Source organism: Camelus dromedarius, chromosome 23, assembly GCF_036321535.1.
Source record: "Camelus dromedarius isolate mCamDro1 chromosome 23, mCamDro1.pat, whole genome shotgun sequence".
Taxonomy (NCBI): domain Eukaryota; kingdom Metazoa; phylum Chordata; class Mammalia; order Artiodactyla; family Camelidae; genus Camelus; species Camelus dromedarius.
Window position 1 is genome coordinate 15,136,900 of NC_087458.1, and position 17,835 is coordinate 15,154,734.

The window sequence follows — 17,835 nt, forward strand, 5'->3', positions numbered from 1 at the left end:
CCAGGTCCACTTGACCACAGAGCTCTTTGCATTATACCAAGCAGATATATATTGAGTCAAGTATTTGCCCTGTTTATGCCTGACTTAAACTGGCTCATATTCTCCACTTAGACTGTTACATAGCCCTGGAGTAGGGAAAGATGTAGTAACCCTTTTTACTTGGAACCACAGCCAAGACCACACACACACATGGCAGTGGTAGAGACAGTATTCTGAGTTAGGTCTGTTTGACCCAAAACCCTGGTCCCTCTAGGGAATGTAGGGAATCACGTAGTGTCTGTCATGAGACTCTGGTTTTCTTAATACCCATATTCTTCTTTATTAATTATTGTTACCTATTTAGTGAAATCCTTAATAACCACTCTGAGGAAGGAGTGTTACTTGAGTTCATGACATACCTTTCCTCAGTTAACAGACTGTGAGGTGCCCATATTTCTCTATGAAAAAAGTATTCAGTAAATGTTAGAATGAGTAATTGCCATTGCAAGTAATAGAGATGCCAGAATTTTAAATCGTCATCAAATGGTAAAGTATTCCATGAGTAAAGGAGCCCACCGTAAATTGATAGTAAAAAAAAAAAAAAAAATCTGTGTTATACTATTAAATACTACATATTCCGTTAGGAGAGGGGAGAACACATAGCTTTAAATAATATATTAGAAGAAAAGGGCTAAAAATGAAGCAACTAAATACTCAAGAAGTTAGAATAAACCCATGAAAAGTAGAAGTAAGGAGAAAATAAAGAGTAAACATCAATGAAATAGAAAACAAAAATACAATAGTGAGCTTCAACAAAGCCCAGGCTGGCTCTTTGAAAAGACTATTAATACAGACTTACAATTCTGATGAGAGGAAGCAGGCAAAAAAGAAGGCACAAACAATATTAGGAACATAAAGGGAGGCCTAAATCCAGACCAGCAGAAGCTAAAAGACATGAAATGATACTGGGAATATTCTATACCAAGAAATTTGAAAATCTAGATGAACTAGAAACAAATTCCTAGGAAAATGTAATTCAGTAGAAGTGCCTTAAGAAGACATAGAAAGCCTACAATCTCCGGTAGCGGAAAAAATTGAAACATTAGTTTAAAACATTCTTAAGAATAAAATGCAGGGCCACATGGTTGAACATGTGAATTCTACTAAACTTTCAAGGAATGTATCATTCCAAATGTATTTTTAAAACAAAAACAGTCTGTGTCCAAGTTGGGTTTATTCAGGAGAGCACAAGTGATTTAGCAGAGGGGAGGGTGTAGCCCAGTGGTAGAGTGCATGCCTAGCATGCACAAGGTCCTGAATTCAAGCCCCAGTACCTCCATTATATGAACAGATGAATGTCTAATTATCTCCCCCGCAAAAATTAATTTTAAAAATAATAAATTTAAAAAGTGATTTAGCATTAGAAAAATCTATGAATGTCATTCATCACATTAATAGGTTCAAAGAAGAAAAGCATATTATCATTAGAACAGATGGAGAATGAAGCATTTGACAAAATTCAACACCCATTCATGATAAAAACTCAAGCAAACTAGAAATAGAGTTTAGAACTTCCTTAGCCTGATGAAAAACATCTACAAAACTACAGTGAATATTATTCTTAATGGAGAAACTTTAAAAAGTGTTTCCTTTAAAATGGGGAAGAAGACAAAAAAAAGTCCTCCATTACTGCTTCTATTCAGCATTGCACTGGAGTTCCTAGCAAGCACAATATAAGAAAGAAAATAAAAGGGCAAGATTTGGAAAGGAATAAATAAAATTGTCATTATTCACAGATATGATTGCATAAAAGCTCAAAGGAATCTACAGATAAAAAGTAGAAATAATACAAGTTTAGCTGGCTATAAGGTCAATATAAATTATCAAATACATTTCTGTACATCGGCAACAGTTCCGAAAACATTTTTTTAAAGGAAGAGGAAAAAAGCATTTACAATAGCACAGAACTGTGAGGTACCTAAGAATAAATCTGACCAAAAAACTTATGAGACCTATATGCAGAAAGTAATAAAACTTTAGTGAAAAATGTGAGACCTAAATAGAGTTCCTAGAATATTGAGATACAGTTTTTCTATCTATAAAAAGACTCGGTATTAAAAAGATTTTCATTCTCCCTGGACTGATGTGTAGATTAATGCAATTTCAATTAAAATCCCCATCCTTGTTTTTGTGGGACTTCACGAGCTAATTCTAGGAAGATAGAGACAAAGAAAACGCCGGAGACACCTACAGAAGAAGAACATTGTAAGAGGGATGGGACTTGCTTTGCCAGGTCTTTAATTTACTATAAAGCTTATTATTAATGATAATTCAGATTGTGAGATACTAAAGTAAGGATAGCCAATTAACGAATGGTACAGAATCAGAAGACCCATGCATTTATGAACCTGATACATGACCAAGGTAACATTTCAGACCTCTGGGACTATTTAGAAAATTGTTCAGAAACAATTAGCTGATAAATGCACAAAGGAAAAAAGTTGAAATTAGTTCCCCACCTTATTCATAAAAAGTAATTCCACTTGATCTAAGGATTTAAATATGAAAAGGAAACTTTTTATACTTTAGAAGGAAAATGTATAATAATACCTTTGAGGTTATAAGGATTTTTGAACACATAATAATACAAAAAGTTGACTATAAAAGAAACTTGCTAGATGTGGCTATATTAATTTTAAGAAATTGTGTTCATTAAAATAAAAAAACACAGAATGTGAAAAGACAAGCCACAAACTGGAAATTATAAGCACAGAATCCAGATAGCAATTGCCTCTGGGGACGGAGAGTGAGAAACTAGAGGCATGTATGTGTCAAATATTACATTTAAAGGGACAGTAAAGAGCAGATTATTTTAATAGAGGCTTTTTGGTGACTAAAGCAATAAACACTGAAATAGCAAGTTTCTTTCTCTCAAGTTACGATATCTCAATCTTTCTTTAAGACAGTTAATACTAGTTGATACTGAAAGGGCTAGAGTTAGCTACCTGAGACTTTTCTTCTATTGTGGAAAATAAAGGCAGGAGAGCTCTGAGTGCGAGCTGTGTCAGTAAATTAGAAGTCTCTATCAGCCGCTGAGTTGAAACTTTGTGTCCTTACTTAGCTTTAGGAAAAAAACAAAACAAAATTTTCAGCCCAGCCCCAGTTGGATGCCACCTTGGGAATTTATTCACCCACCGCATCACAGTTTGAGGAATCTAAAAAGTCCATTTCTCCACTTGAGATGACAGGCAAGGATGGCAATTTAAATGAATTTGGCTTCCCGGGAGCTGAGAGGCAAGTCTGCCAGCAGAGTCCAAAGAGCATCTACCAATGTACTAGAATTTGCTAAAAATAACACACATTTTCTCTCTCCTGCTGGCACACAATACTGTTAAACACAACTACTTTCAACACCGGAACAGCTCACAAAGGAGGGTAATGAGCGCTTAAAAAGTCTCTTAACTAGGAACATCAGACCCCTGACTTTTACCAGATGCTATCAGCGCTCTATCCAAACTCTTCAAATTTTCAGGAACCTGCTTTTAACCAGAAAAAAACTTGCTGGAGACCAAAGTGCTGCCAGTCACGACTTGAACTTGGAGATTAGTGTATTCATTCCAGTTCCATTTAAGTATATTAAAAAAAAAAATTCAAGCATACTCCTGCCTAAATTTCCACCAGCCTTGTCTTTCTAGCCAAACTAGAACATAATCTCATCCCTGCCTCTCTTAGGACACACCTAACACTTTCTATCTTGTAGTAAAGTAGTGTATGTACATTTTGTCTCCTCAACTTCAGGATAAAAAGACATTCCTTTTTGTTATTTTCACTACTATTTTTTGGAGGAGGTACTATACTTCCGTACCAATTCAGAAGATACAAAGGATACACGGTAATCCCTACGCATGACGTGCAAGACACCACTGTTCCCCACGTACCCGGTGCTTTTCCCCAGGGGCAACCAATGTTGCCAGTTTCTTGGGTGCCCTTCTAAACAACTTTACATCTTACAGAAACATACCAAACGTGCATGCATTCATACAGTCTTTAACCTCTCTTTCAAAGCTAGAAATGATCACATACTGTCCTACATCTTTTTTTTCCCCACCTGATGTATCTTGGAACACTTTCCATATCATTCTAGATGTTTTTTAACAGGTGCCTGTATTTACACGTCCATATAGCAACACAATATCCTGTATGGTGTGGCTTATCCCTGTTCAGAGTCAGTTAAGTTGCTTCTTACCTTTTCTACAAAAGCTGCAGTGAATATCCTTGTACGTACATGTGTGATTTTGCACATACTCAAGTACATAAGTGTGCCTGTTTCCCCACACTCTCACCGCATATTATGTTACCAAACTTGGATTTTCTCCAGTGTAGTAGTTAAAAATGGGATTGCAGCATAATTTAAATTCCATTTCTCTTACTATGAGTGAGGCTGAGGATATTTTATATGCTTAAGAGCAATTTATATTTCCTTTTCCTTTAACCAAGTGCTCTTGTCCTTTGTCCACTATGCTATTGAGTTATTTTTATCATGATTTCTCAGAAGCCCTTTATCCATGACAGGAGCTGCAAGTATTTTATCAGAGCTTGTTGCATATCTTTTATCTTTACTAATTGTTTTGCCACGCTGAAATTTTTATCTTTAGGTTGATCAGATTTATCCTTCTTTTATGTTTGGGGATTTATATACATTTAGAAATGCCTGCCCCATGCTGAGATGAAAAGTAAACGTATATATACCATGCTTACTTCTCAGACTTCAAGATTAATATTGTTTGATATTTTAATTTTTGATTCATCTGAATTGTATCCTGATGACAGTGTGAGACAGAGACTCGGATTGTATTTTTTTCCCAGATGGTTAACTAGTTTCTCCACATCATTCATTAATTCATATTTCTACACTAATTTTTCTACACTATTGTAATCTTTCATATCATAAGTTCCTAGGTATGTTTAGGTCTAATTCCTGACTTTCTGTTCTACTCTATTCATGTCTTCTTCTGCCCTGTTTTACTTTAAGCTTTACAACAAGTTTTTAATACCTGGTATGGCAAAGGAAGAGCTTCATTCATGTTTTAACCCAACCTCTACCCTTCCTCAAGGTCAAATTTGTTCAGTTCATTTGTCTACATATTAATTAATTCATTTACTTACTATTCAAACATTAAATGCCTTATAAATATCTGGGACTATGCCAGGTGCAGGAGAGAAAGAGATGAGCAGCAGTCCCTACTCTTAGGGAGTTCACGGAAAAATGGGCATGTAGATGGTACCCAACCAATGTTCAATGAACGTCAAATATCCATAGTGTTAGTGATCCAGAGTGAGAGCCCTGAGGCAGATAGTCTCCATTCAGATCTGACCTCCACCGTTTACTGGCTGTATGGCCTTGGGCAAATTATTTAACTCTCATCTAAAAGTGCAGATAATAACACCTTATAGGGTTGTTATGAGGACTAAAAGATTTAACATACTTAGAAGATTCTTGGCACCATGTAAATTCTAGGTAAGACAACCTCACCCTGATCTCCCAGGCCTTCAGAGATCTCTGAATGCTCTGATAAGATGACTTCTCCCTGGCCTGCTCATCCCTGGTTGGCAGGAATGTCATCGTGGCCCAAGAACCTGCCACTCCCTCACGCCCGTCTTCAAGACCATCTGCCATGAGATGACTGGACCTGTCTCACTGCCGTCTATTCCTGATTACATCAGCCACCTCCCACTCCCATCCCCAACCCTGTCCCCAAACAGCAGACTATTCAGTCACCCCTCTTCTGCCGCACTGGAATCCCCATACAGCTCTGCCCATTTCTTTCTGCCCCCATCTCCCAGCCAGCCCCGTCTCTTAAAGTCCTCCCACTGGGCCCTCTGGAGCTTGAGGGCAGTAGTGGCTGCCCGTCCCTACACACCTTGTTGGAGCACTCCTTCCCCTTCAGGTTATTCCCCTCCACTGCTGGCTGCTTCTCATACCCCCAGGCCTCGAGGTGAGGTGGGTGCCCCCTGGCTCCTCATTGCTCCTTAAATACCATTTCCCACCTCCCCCTCCTCTTCCCTAAAACCTAAACCCTAAGAATCTCCAGACTTGAGCGTCCCCTGGATAGACTGTCACCCACTACCCCTCCTTGTTGCTGTCATCTGCCCCAGCAGAGCCCTCCCACTCATTCTCTGACCATTTTAGCTATGGGCTCACCATCGCACTCTCCAGGGCTACTTCTGCCATGGTTCCTGGTGGCTTCGGTCTCCATGGAGATGATCTTTTCAAGTCCTGATGTCTCTGTTCTTTGACATCCTCTCACCAGTTAACTCATCCTTTATCCCTCTTTGACTACCACTGTCCTAGTCGTTAGCCAGGTCCTTATTATTACCGATAACACAACCCCACCACACATTCCAAGAGTTCTACGCTCTACTCACCACCTCACATTGTATGTGTGTGAGTGTGTGTGAGTGTGTGTGTGTGTGAGGTTTTTTTGGGGCAATACTTCATGCAAGTTGCTGCACATCATTGCTGGGAAAATTAAGTGCTGCCTGTATGACCTCCCTGGGAGGGGACAGCTGTAAGTTTGTCCTTTATGTGCCGTTTTCTATTGCTGATTTTAGTCTGTATTGTTTCATTGTAGTAAACAGTAGTTGTGAGTACAAAAACTTTGCTGAGTTCTGTTGAGTCCTTTTAGAGAATCATTGAAACTGGTTGGTTTTGGGATCCCAGACTACAGTCAGACTACAACTCATCACTAGATAGAACAAAAAAAATGTATCTTTAAGATCTAAATACCTCATGATTCATACTGATATTCCAAATGAAGTACAGGTCTACTGGCTCTCACTTAAACTCATTCATCTTGCATTTGTATCTCCTTTCAACCAAGCCAAAAATAGGTGGTTCTCAATGATACCAAAAAATCACTTCTCTTTAATCAACACAGCAATCTCAGAATAGCAATACCAAACCTACCACCAAGAATATGACTACTGAGAATGACTTAAGGGTTTTGTTTGTTTGTTTTGCTGTTATTTTTGTCCTTAGGGTTGATCTCAGTGGAAATATATGATCAAATTACTGTTTTTAAAGTCATTTATAGATAAACAACAAGTTTATACTGTATAGCACAGGGAACTATATTCAATATCTTGTAGTAACTTATGGTGAAAAAGAATATGAAAAGAATATATGTATGTTCATGTATGACTGAAGCATTGTGCTGTACACCAGAAATTGACACAACATTGTAAAGTGACCATACTTCAATAAAAAAAAATATACAAAAAATAAAATAAAGTCATTTAAAATAACTTCTTTCTGAGCAATTATGCTGTTAACTGAATACACATATAAATATTTTATTTTTGACTTTTAGGAATTATGTTTTTATTTAAAATATTTTTATTTTTAAAAAATATTTAAAATATTTTTAAAATATTTATGCTTCTAAAGACAAACCTTTAGAATATTCAAAAATTCCTCTCTCTCCCCTTTTATATTTAACCATTTAAAATTTTTTATTATTCTTTTATTGGTTTTTTTTACATGAACAAACACATACATGGGTATCTATATACTAACTATATATCTAAGTAGATGTCTAGATGTAGATATAGATGTATTCACATCTTCCCTTTCTTATATAAATGGTAGCATACTGTATGTGTTCTTCACTTTGCTTTTCCGCTTAACGATAGACCCTAGAGATCACCGCATGGTAGCATTCCCTTTTACACTGTATTGTGTTTCGCTGTGCAGCTGAAGCTGTTTATTTAACTGTTTTCCTCTTGATTCAGCTTCTTGCCAGGCTTTTGTTGTTGCAAATAGTGCTGTACAAGTGCCCTGTTCACACATGTTGCCATATTTTTCTTAGTATGTTTTCAAGGCAGTGTTGCAAAATCTAGATTCTTAAAATAGAAATTTCCAGTGTGATTGCTGAGTTAAATGATAAATGCACATATAATTTTACTAAATACTTGCCAACTTCTCCTCCATCAGGGCCATTCGGCCGCTGTGCATTTCTACCAGCTACTGTGCATTCAAGTGCTAGTTTCACCGTAGCCTTGCCCGTGAAGCATGTGGCCCAAATTTTGGATTTTTGCTGGTCTTAACAGGTGGGAAATTGTATCTCAGTGTAGTTTTAATTTACATTTATCTCATTATGAGTGATGCTGAGCATCTTTTCACATGGTTAAGGGTAATGTTCATGTTTTACTGAGCATTGTCAATTTATTTCTCTATGTACCCATCAGACTCTTCTCTATATTTCAAATTATTACCTTATCTTTCTGCTAACTAACAGAGCCTCACATTCTAGCAAGAACAATAAACACCAAAGGACCCTCAGGTCCTAGCGTAACTGCAGTTGGAGAGTGGTACAGGGATCACGGAGAATCACAGACGTGTATGCACATGGGCAAGGGTACAGATATTTTCAAGTATTGATTAAGGTTTTGAATTATGAGCTAAGAAATATTGGATTTCTGAGGAAATTAAGCTAATTTCATTTACTCATTAATTCAGTTAATATTTCTTGAGAACATGCTATGTCCAAACACTGAGGCACTGGAGATACAACGATGAACTTACTCCCCAACCTCAGGGAGCTAATGGAGAAGGGAATGACATTATTCTCCTGATTCAGGCTGAAAGATCACTCCTAAAAGAATATATCTTCTTTCATGTGAGTTTCCCCATGTTTCCATTTGCAGTATCCAGAAACTGGGGATCAGCCCCACTAGTGGGTCAAAAGCAATAGTAAAAACCCTAGTTTCTGCCACAGAGATGACTCTCAGTACTGCAGGAGGACCTTCAGCCTCATCTTGTCTCATTTGCTGCTTCTAGTGATGAAGGAAAAAAGATCTGGAGATCTTACCGTAGCTCAAAGCCACACAGAGCCAGGGTCCTAGGTTTTTAGGTCTCACTGGGTTATTTCCATGGCATCAACCTTGTAAAGAAGTTAAAGGAGGAAAAATAATACAAATGCAACCACACCCTTTGGTCCCCATCTGGTCTAGAGAATAACTCCTATTAAGGGGGCCTCGGGCAATATTTGGTGGCGGCGTTGGTTCTGCCAGACTGTTCCCTGGTGCCACCCTTATGTGCTAAATCACAGAGCTCTCCTGGGTCATGGACCTGGTTCAAAGGGACTGCAGGATGTTTTCAATTTCATGAGGGAGACAATAAAAACCAGTTAGAGAAAAGTGGGAGCAGGAAGATACAAGTAACATGCTGAGAGAGGAGGAAGGCTGCTCTGAGCTGATTATCCATATAGATTTTTCCTGAAGGGACGGACTAAGGCTCATGATATGTGGGCTTGTACTTAAACAACTAACATATGGATGTAGGGGTTCTGGATCTCTGTCTGATAGAGAAGGTTCTGCAACAGGGCCCAGGACTTAAATGGTTGACTAAGGCTTGGGCTCCAGTTCTGTCAATAACCAGCTGCCTGAATCCTCCTCAGGTCACATCAATCTTCTGAGCCTTGGTTTCTTCATCTGTGAAGTGAGACAGTGTGGCTATCTGCATGGATGTGAGGATGAAAATGGGTCACGTCTCTGAATATGCTTTATAAAGTTCGATGCTTCTTCTATTCCTGAACTGGCTATTCACGAACCCCTGCTGGACCAGTTCCCTCCCCGAACACCCTCAAGCGTGCATATACATACCGCAAGACATTTGGATAGGGAAACTGAGTATTTGTGATTCACCAAGGCTGATTTTTCTAGAAAGTGGCCCAATTAGCGTTTCAGCGTTTCAGCACGGTCTCTGAAGCCTGTGCCTGGATGCCAGGCGAGATGAGACACTTTGAATCCACCTCACAAAGCTCCTGCTCCAAGGCAGCTGCTGTGTGTACTCTTCTCAGAGCGATATGAAATAATTGCTGTTGGCACAGTGAGCCCATCTCTCCTGGCAACACAAAAGAAAACGCAAAAGCATCTCCGGTTTTGATTGCCAAGGGACTGAAAGTAGCCTAAATTATGAGTCCAGGTGTGTCTCTACAGGAATCCACTTCTGGCTCTCTGAGAAGCTGGCATCACCTGCCGGGGCACGTGCTTCCTGAGCCCCGCGCCCCTGCTCCCTGGGAAGTCCGCGGGTCACTGGGTGAGCTCTCAGCCTGGAAGTCTGGAAGGTTCCTTAACCTGGTGGTAGACCAGGCTGACTGGTGTGTCTCAATACCCCTGGGAACCTGGGAAGTGAACTTGAGGTGGAAACAGATTGGCTTGACTTTCTACGGGTAGCCTTGTTTTGATTCAGAAAAAAAAGAAAAAAAAAAACTCTTAGAAGATTGTCACACTGAGTAAGCAATGCTCGGTTAAGACTTTCACCTATGGAATACTTCGTGTTGATTTTACGAGGGACAGGTAAGATAGAAACGTGATGGGTTTGTTTAAAAGCCTCTAAAGAGGAAGCTATAGTCTGCTGCCATGTGGACCAGCCTCTCTGGGGTTTTCCTCCATCTTCGCTGCAGGCTTTTCACTTTCATCTCCTTTGCCAGTTCTCTTCCATCATGTGCCCTTAAAGATACCCTCAGGACTCGTCCTTGGCTCCTTTCTCACCACACTCCCTCACCCACGGCATCTCCTTGGTGTCCATGACTTTACCCCCTCCTGGACGCCTGTGCCCCTTCAAGCACTGAACCAGCCAACACTCTCTCCAGAGCTCCAGGCACTTAGACCTCACAACCTCATAGCTGTTTTCATTATTCTTATTTATTGCTAATCAAACTCATCTTGCTTTCAAAAGGATTTATTAAGGTGGATTACAAAAATAGATTAAAAATAAAAGCTAAATAAAGGTAATAAAGGCAAAGGCTATGTGAAGGTAAAAATTAGGACATTTCTTAAAACAATGATGATAAAATAATGGAAAAAGTTGTTTCACAAATCTATTTAGAAAAGTTCTATGTAGTTGCATGACCTGCATCATAAGTTTGACTTTTTGAGCTTGCTGTTAACCATTGCAAAGAGGGAAGAACACAAGTTTATAGTTTATATGTTAAATTAAAACAGTATGTCTATAGCAAATATCTTATTCATGAGTAGCAAAAAGCCTTCCTAGCAAGCACACCTGAGAGAAAATTCTCTAGTGGATTCTAATCAATAAGAAATTTGCAGTGTGTGATCAGTACCTTCAAAAACATCCTAAGGGTAATAAATACAAAAATGAGAGACCTGATATTGTTTCTAATGATTTCCTACAAGTGTCCAATGAAATAACATAGCTACGTAAAAGAATTCCAGACTAAATCAGGACTCAATATTGTTAAGATGTCAGTTCTCCCCAGCTTGATCTATTGATTCACTGAAATCCTAACCAGAGTTACAACCACTTATTTTATAAATGTAAAAGTTGATTCTCAAGTTTATATGAAAGGCAAAGGCTCTAGAATAGCCAGAACAGTCTTGAAGAAGAACTAAGAGGACCCTGATTTCAAGGCTTCCAATAAACCTGTAGTAATCAAGGCAGAGCAGTATTGGCAAAAAGACAGACCAGTAGACCGATGGGAAAGAACAGAGTCTAGAAACAGACCTACACATATATATGATTGATTGATTTTTTTGCAAAGGTACCCAGGCAAGGGGGGGAAGGAAAAGTCTTTTCAATAAGTGGTTTCAGAACGATTGGATAAACATTTCCACAAACAGAAAAACTTCAACTCCTACCTCATAACACAAATATTAATATGAGATAAATCAAATGTCTAACTGTGAAAGCTGAAACTACAGTGCTTCTAGAAGAAATATACTAGAAGATATTCATTAGCAAGTTAGGCTCCTAAACAGGGAAGTCAGAGGACAGGCGGCTGTTAGAAGTAATCCACGAGGGAGAGAGTCCAATGACAGTGAAGGGACATTGGTCACATACAGGGAAATGGATCAAATAAGGAAATAAATGAAAGAAAGTGGGAGTCTGATTTTTTAACTCCTGGAGGTGGAATATACTGATACAGAAAGGGGGAAAACTCGAATGGACCATGTGGTATGTTGGATTGGAATTGGAGGTGTTGGTGTGAACTGATGGTCTTCAATATAGAGAGATGAATGTAGAAATAAACATAGAGGTAAAGTACAGGATAGTGTGTGTGTGGAAGAAATATATGTATTTAATTCACTGGATCTCTCCACTGCTGAGAGGGGCTACCACTGCCAAATCTGGGACAATTTGAATGTCAAAATAAATAATGATAGAAATGAGTCTTAACCCAATGGGTAAAATAGCAGGAATCCGTAGAGACTTAATAAGTTGATGAATAAATTAAACGTTTAATGAGAAATGGGATGTTTCCATAGTCTCTAAAAACCTCTCAACAGAATGCTTGTTAATTGCAATGGGAAAACAAGTCACCTTAGAGTGGAGAAACTTTGAAGACACCACCTTGATCCAGCGATCAAAGTTAACATCATCAGTAAGAGGAAAATTGAAATCCTCTGCCACCGGATAGGATGCAATGGGAAGAACACAGCTTCATTTCTGTGATATTCTTGTCAAAGATGCATGAGTTTAATCACGAAGAAACATCAGACAAACCCAAATTGACAGGCATTCTACAAAGTAACTACCTTGTAGTCATCGGAAGTGTCAAAGTCATGAAAATCAAGGAGACTGAGGAACTGTTCCAGACTGAAGGAGACTACATACACATGAAAAGTAAATGCAACTAAGTTCTGAACTAAGTTCTTCTGCCCCAGTGAGCGCTACTGGGAGAACTGGTGAAACTTGAATGGGATCCGAGGATATTCATGCTGATCTCCTGATTTTGATGGCTGTGTTGTCATTAGGCAGGAGAACATCTTTACAGGGAGAAAATACATATTAAACATACATATTTAGGGTGATGGGACATTGTGTGGGCAACTCATTCTCAAATGGCTCAGAAAAGAGTCATTTGTATTATAGTTACTTTTTTTAGTAAGTTTGTGATTATTTCAAGAAAAATATTTTAAGGGGAATACTTTCTAGTGGAGGGTGCTATAGAATCACACCACTTTCCTGCGCACGTTTGGCGAATACGTATGTGCCAGCCTCAGCCGCTCCCTGCCGTCTGTGGTGTGGCTGCGGGACGGGCCATCTGAGGAATCAATGCCCCATTTTCTGGAACTGGAAAGACATTGAACGGTGCCTGTTCTTTAGGTCTTCAAAATAGGTTATGAATATTTCCAAGATTCCTTTTTTTTGGAATTTAGACTGGGTCACCTCTGAATGAGCTTTAACTCTTTTAGAAGGTAGAATAGGTCTCTCTCCATCCTTTAAGAAGGTGCAGGTGGTGGGTGGTGATGGATGAAGAAATTTAGGTCCTGGTGAAAACTGAATACTCCCAGTTGGTTATAGGTGAAGGCAGCTGTGTTGGCTACTCTTCATTTGCACTTCCCCCTTCCCCCCACATCCATCCTCTTTCCCTTTCTTCCTTACTTTGTACTCCAGGGGGCTGATTCCCATGGAGGATACAGCCTGATCCCTTGGGTTCTACCAGTGGGAGTGAACAGGATGGAAGAGCAGAAGGAGAAAGTAGCTGTGATATTTCCTCTCCTGCCCACTCCCTGCACTGGTGCCACTGTTTCAGAATCCCCATGGATGACACAACACCTGGCTGTACACACTGCTACAGAGGATGAGAGCTCCTAGAAGACAGCTAACTTCCCTTGTTCTGATTCCATGCCCAGTAAGCAATGGAGGGCACCATGCCCGTGGGATGAGAATGCCTGGGTCAGGTGGCCAGAAGACTGATCTACTTGACAGCTGTAAATAGCAAACTGATACTCTGTGTTTGTTCAAAATACTAAAATTCACTGTACCTCAGTTTCCTCATCTGCAAAATGGGAATAATAATAGGACTTGTAGAGTTGTGGTGAGGATTGTAAAATGTTATATGGAAAGTGCTTGAAACAGTGGCTGGCCCAGAGCACATGCTAACTGTTTGTTATTAGTATTGTACATCAGGTTCTGTGAAGTTGGTTAATGTGACTCTGCTTTGAAAGCCAATGCCCTGTCAGTGTGCACAACAGCAACTTAAGAACAAGACCCTGAAGAATGGCTAATTTTCCAAGGTACGTATTACCTGGCAGGGATCTCTCTGGACAGCCAGATTCCTTCCTTGGGTGATAATATGCATGCCTGACCTTGCTATATGCCTTAATATTTGAAAGTGCCAGTGAGGATTGTATGTAAAACTGTCTCAAGTGCCTAACAAGTGTCTAGCACACAATCCTGCCTCAGCCAGTGGTAACCTTGGTCTCTCTTCTCAAGCACCATAGTCTTTGAACCGTCAGCTGGACACTACGCATTAGGAAAAAATGCCTGACAGTCCAAGGAAACTGTATTGCTGGGCTGATTTTGACTGTAAGTAATCTGATTCTCACTGAGTTTCTGGATTGAAATAAATTCAGCAGGAGCGCGTCATCTTGCCAACTGACAATGTGATTTGGGGCCCAAGTCATAGAGACCTGACCTGGAAGACAGAAAGGTCAACATCACCCCCCCTCACCACTTGTAAAACTCCTCATTTTCCTTCAAGATGTGGCCCAAATGTCACCTCCTCTTTGAAGCCTTCCCAAATCTCTCAGGCTGAGTTACTCAGGTCCTCCCACTGCATTCTTGTGGCATCTTCTCCAACTGACGTAATCGTGTCCCCATCTGTCACCTCCACTACACTGTAGCTCCTCCTGACTAATAATGTCACAGTGACCTTCACATCCCCTGCAGCCAGCACAGTGCTTGGCACCTAGTAGGTGCTCACAAAATATTTGTGACTGAGGTAACGCAGTGGGTCCTGATTTCCCTTGTTTACTTATCCAAGCCTGGATCTGAGGCGGGTGAACCTTCCAAGCCCTTCCAGAGGCAGAGAGGTGAGCCAGGCCAGGACTGGGGGAAGGTGGCCACCTCCCCTTCCACAAATGCTTCCAGAACACACTTGTCGAACTTTATACCATGAGGGCTGGAAGGCACCAAATTATCTAGAGGACCAGGAGATGGCCGTGGGAAGGATACTGTGACACTAAACATGAATTCACTCAACAAACATTTATCAAGTTTGTGTCAACATGTGCCAGGCTCTAAGACTCAGTTGCTACCCTCACGAATCTTCCAGGGCTGGGCAGACACAGACCATGGTAATGACAGTCCCGTGGGACAGGTGCTGGGATGGGAGGGAGGATAGGGCACCCCAGGAAAGGACATGGAGGAGAAGACCTTGAACGTGTGGCAGAAGGGACAGTGGCAGAGCTGAGCACTGACAGTCGAGCAAGTGGCTTGGGGAGAGGAGTCACCAGTTCTCTCCGACAGCTGGTGCAGGGGGCTGCTTCCTGCCCTCTCTCAGGAGGGGTGCCGCTGGGGAGCAACTGTCAAGGGCATCTTCACCAACCAACCTCCCTGAAGCGTGTGCCCTGACTCCCAGCCCGTGTGGTCTTTGTGACACTGTGGGCACCTGGAATATCCTTCCATGACCAGGCACAACTCTTTCCTGTCCCCAGCAACTGCGAGCGACACTGCCTGACCCTACGGTGGCCACAGGCAATGAGACCCACAGGATCTGACCTTCTACTCCCCTTGACCCTCTCTGTCACCTTGCCCTACCTCTCCTAGGAAGCCCAGGAGGCCCATGGTAAGTCGACACAAACCCATGAGACACAAGATCTACCCTGGTGTCAATAAAACCCACATTAAAAAAGAAATAAGAATTTCCACTGACAATTTATTATTGCTGACACCATTTTGAATGAAGTAGAGAATTTAACAAAATATATAAAATCTATATTTTTTAATCACAGATGGACAACATATTTACAGAACTGCTTTTCTGATCATCCGGGGGGAAAAAAAAACCCAACAGTGTTTACTTACTAGGGAATTGCATTTGGGTAAGACTACCCACTGGGCTACAAGACCCAAGCAGCCATGACATAGCCTGAGATCTTAAGAGCGGAGGAAATAGTCAACAGGGAAGAGGCCGTGGGAGGCGCAGGAAGACAGCCGAGCCAGCAAAGCAGAGCCAGCAGCCCAGCTGAGCCAGGAAGGAGCAGAACAAGGCAAGAATGAGGTATCAGGAAGTAGAGGTGGGCATGTCAGATACTCTGGCCTTGAGAGGAATCACTATGACATGAGAATCCAGGGCCAGCTGCAAACTAGCTCCTGTGTGTGCGCGTGCACGTGTGTGTGTTCATTTAAGCCATCTCCTTCTTAACTCACGAAACTAGCAAGTGGGTTTGGGTGGGGGTCATCTTTGTGTCTGCAATCCTAGCAGGGAGACCAGAGAGGGGAAGGCCCAGCCTATCAAAGCAGTTTCCCAAGTTAAGCTGGATTGAGCACCAGCGAGGAGGGCTGTGGGCTGTGGGGGTGCCTGGGGAAAGCAGAGGGGGCAGGGTGAGGCCCAGGTCCTGTCCCCAGGAGCTCACACTATAACACAGGCGGAGAGACACGCTCAGAGAACTGTGCCAGGTGGCCCATGATGGGTGAGGGACAGAGTGACAAGATTGTCCACAGACATGCGGGAGATCAGGATGGGGCCACAGAATTCGCTGGGATTTGAGACGGGCCTGGAGGGACAGGTAGGATTTGACCTGGCAGAGATGGAAACCGTGAGGGGGTTCCCGGCCAGACAAAGAAAGCAAAGCCCCGCGAGGGAGTATGCAGCGCGAAATGGGGTGACCCTCGCAGGGAGGGTCTGCAATGTTCAGCAAAGCTGTGGGAGATGGGGCTGGAAAGGGAGCTTGAGGCCAGGCCAACGTGGATCCAAAGCAAGGAGTTTGCCCTGAAGTTGGAGAAATAAAGGGACTACTTTATGTGCTCATTGATTCATTCATTCCACAAAGATGTACCGGTTGCCAACCCTCTGCCAAGTGTTGTTCCCCTAGGTGCTGGGCACGCAGGCGGGCAGGGCAGCTCCCCGCTGGGGTGTTCAGGAGCCAGAGCACCCGTGCTCAGTGCTGCCCTTCTGGGGGTCCTGCCAGCTACAGGGGGAGGTGGAGGCTGCGAACAAGTCCAGGGTGAGGGCGGGGCCCTGAGCCGCTCCGCAGTGGGAGGGTCCTTTCGCAGGGGAGGGCCCTTGGCAGGGTCACGCACAAGTGAGAGTCCCTTGCCAGGCCAAGCCAAGTCCTCGAACAGCTGACCCTGGGGAAAAAGCATCCCAGCAATGGCTGGGACGAAGGGTCAGAAAAGTGGGGCTTGGAGAGGAGAGGGGGACAGGCAGGCAGGAGAATGAACCCCGAGTCCTCCCCTGACCCCAGCCTGCAGCAGGCCCCGGTCATCGGCCCTCCTGGTCAGACTCCCGGCCGGTGTCCCTCTGGCCTTCGTGCCTGTAGTCGTCCTCGTGCCTGTAGTCCTCCTCTTCCTCTTCTCCGGAAAGCTCTGGCGCCTGCTCTGGCGGCTTGTGGTAGGCCACCCGGTCCCTGCAGACAGTGAGGACAGAGGGGAAGGGTTTGCCCCGACCCAGGCCTGAGGGAGCTGGGCCTAGTGCCCCCTGTGGGAAGAGCATCTGTCAGACCCGCTGTCCCCACCCGTCCAGAGGCAAAGGGACACTGGGCTGAAGGGCTGGGCGCAGGGCGGGAGGAGGATGGCACAGGCTTGCTCTGCTCCTGAGCGGAGGGCTTCACGGGACCAGGCTGGCTCCCCTAGGCGAGGAGGGAGCGCCTGGGACAGAGGCGCCGCCCACAGCCGGCCCTGGGCCCCCACAGGGCGCCCTACCCTGGGATCAGGGACTGGTGAGCCACCGGCCTTGGTGGCAAGTCCTGGGTCTGCAAGGCCACTTTGGGATTTGGGTAAACCATTTGCTCTTTTCTCGGCTATAAAATGGGGCTGATAAAAATCACAGCTGCCGCCCGGGGGGTGGTCAGTGGACGAGGCGGTGAGGAGCTGGGGCTCGCCTT

General features: G+C 42.7%; 1 protein-coding gene across 1 annotated transcript in view; it reads right to left on the reverse strand.

Annotated features, from left to right (window-relative positions):
• Positions 1-15,684: 15,684 nt before the first annotated feature.
• Positions 15,685-17,835, reverse strand: part of GPA33 (glycoprotein A33) — a 33,074-nt gene continuing 30,923 nt past the window's right edge. The window contains exon 7 of the mRNA XM_031435852.2: positions 15,685-17,358. Within this exon, the coding sequence (XP_031291712.1) occupies positions 17,214-17,358 (145 nt within the window). The 3' untranslated portion in view covers positions 15,685-17,213. The remainder of the gene's footprint in view (positions 17,359-17,835) is intronic.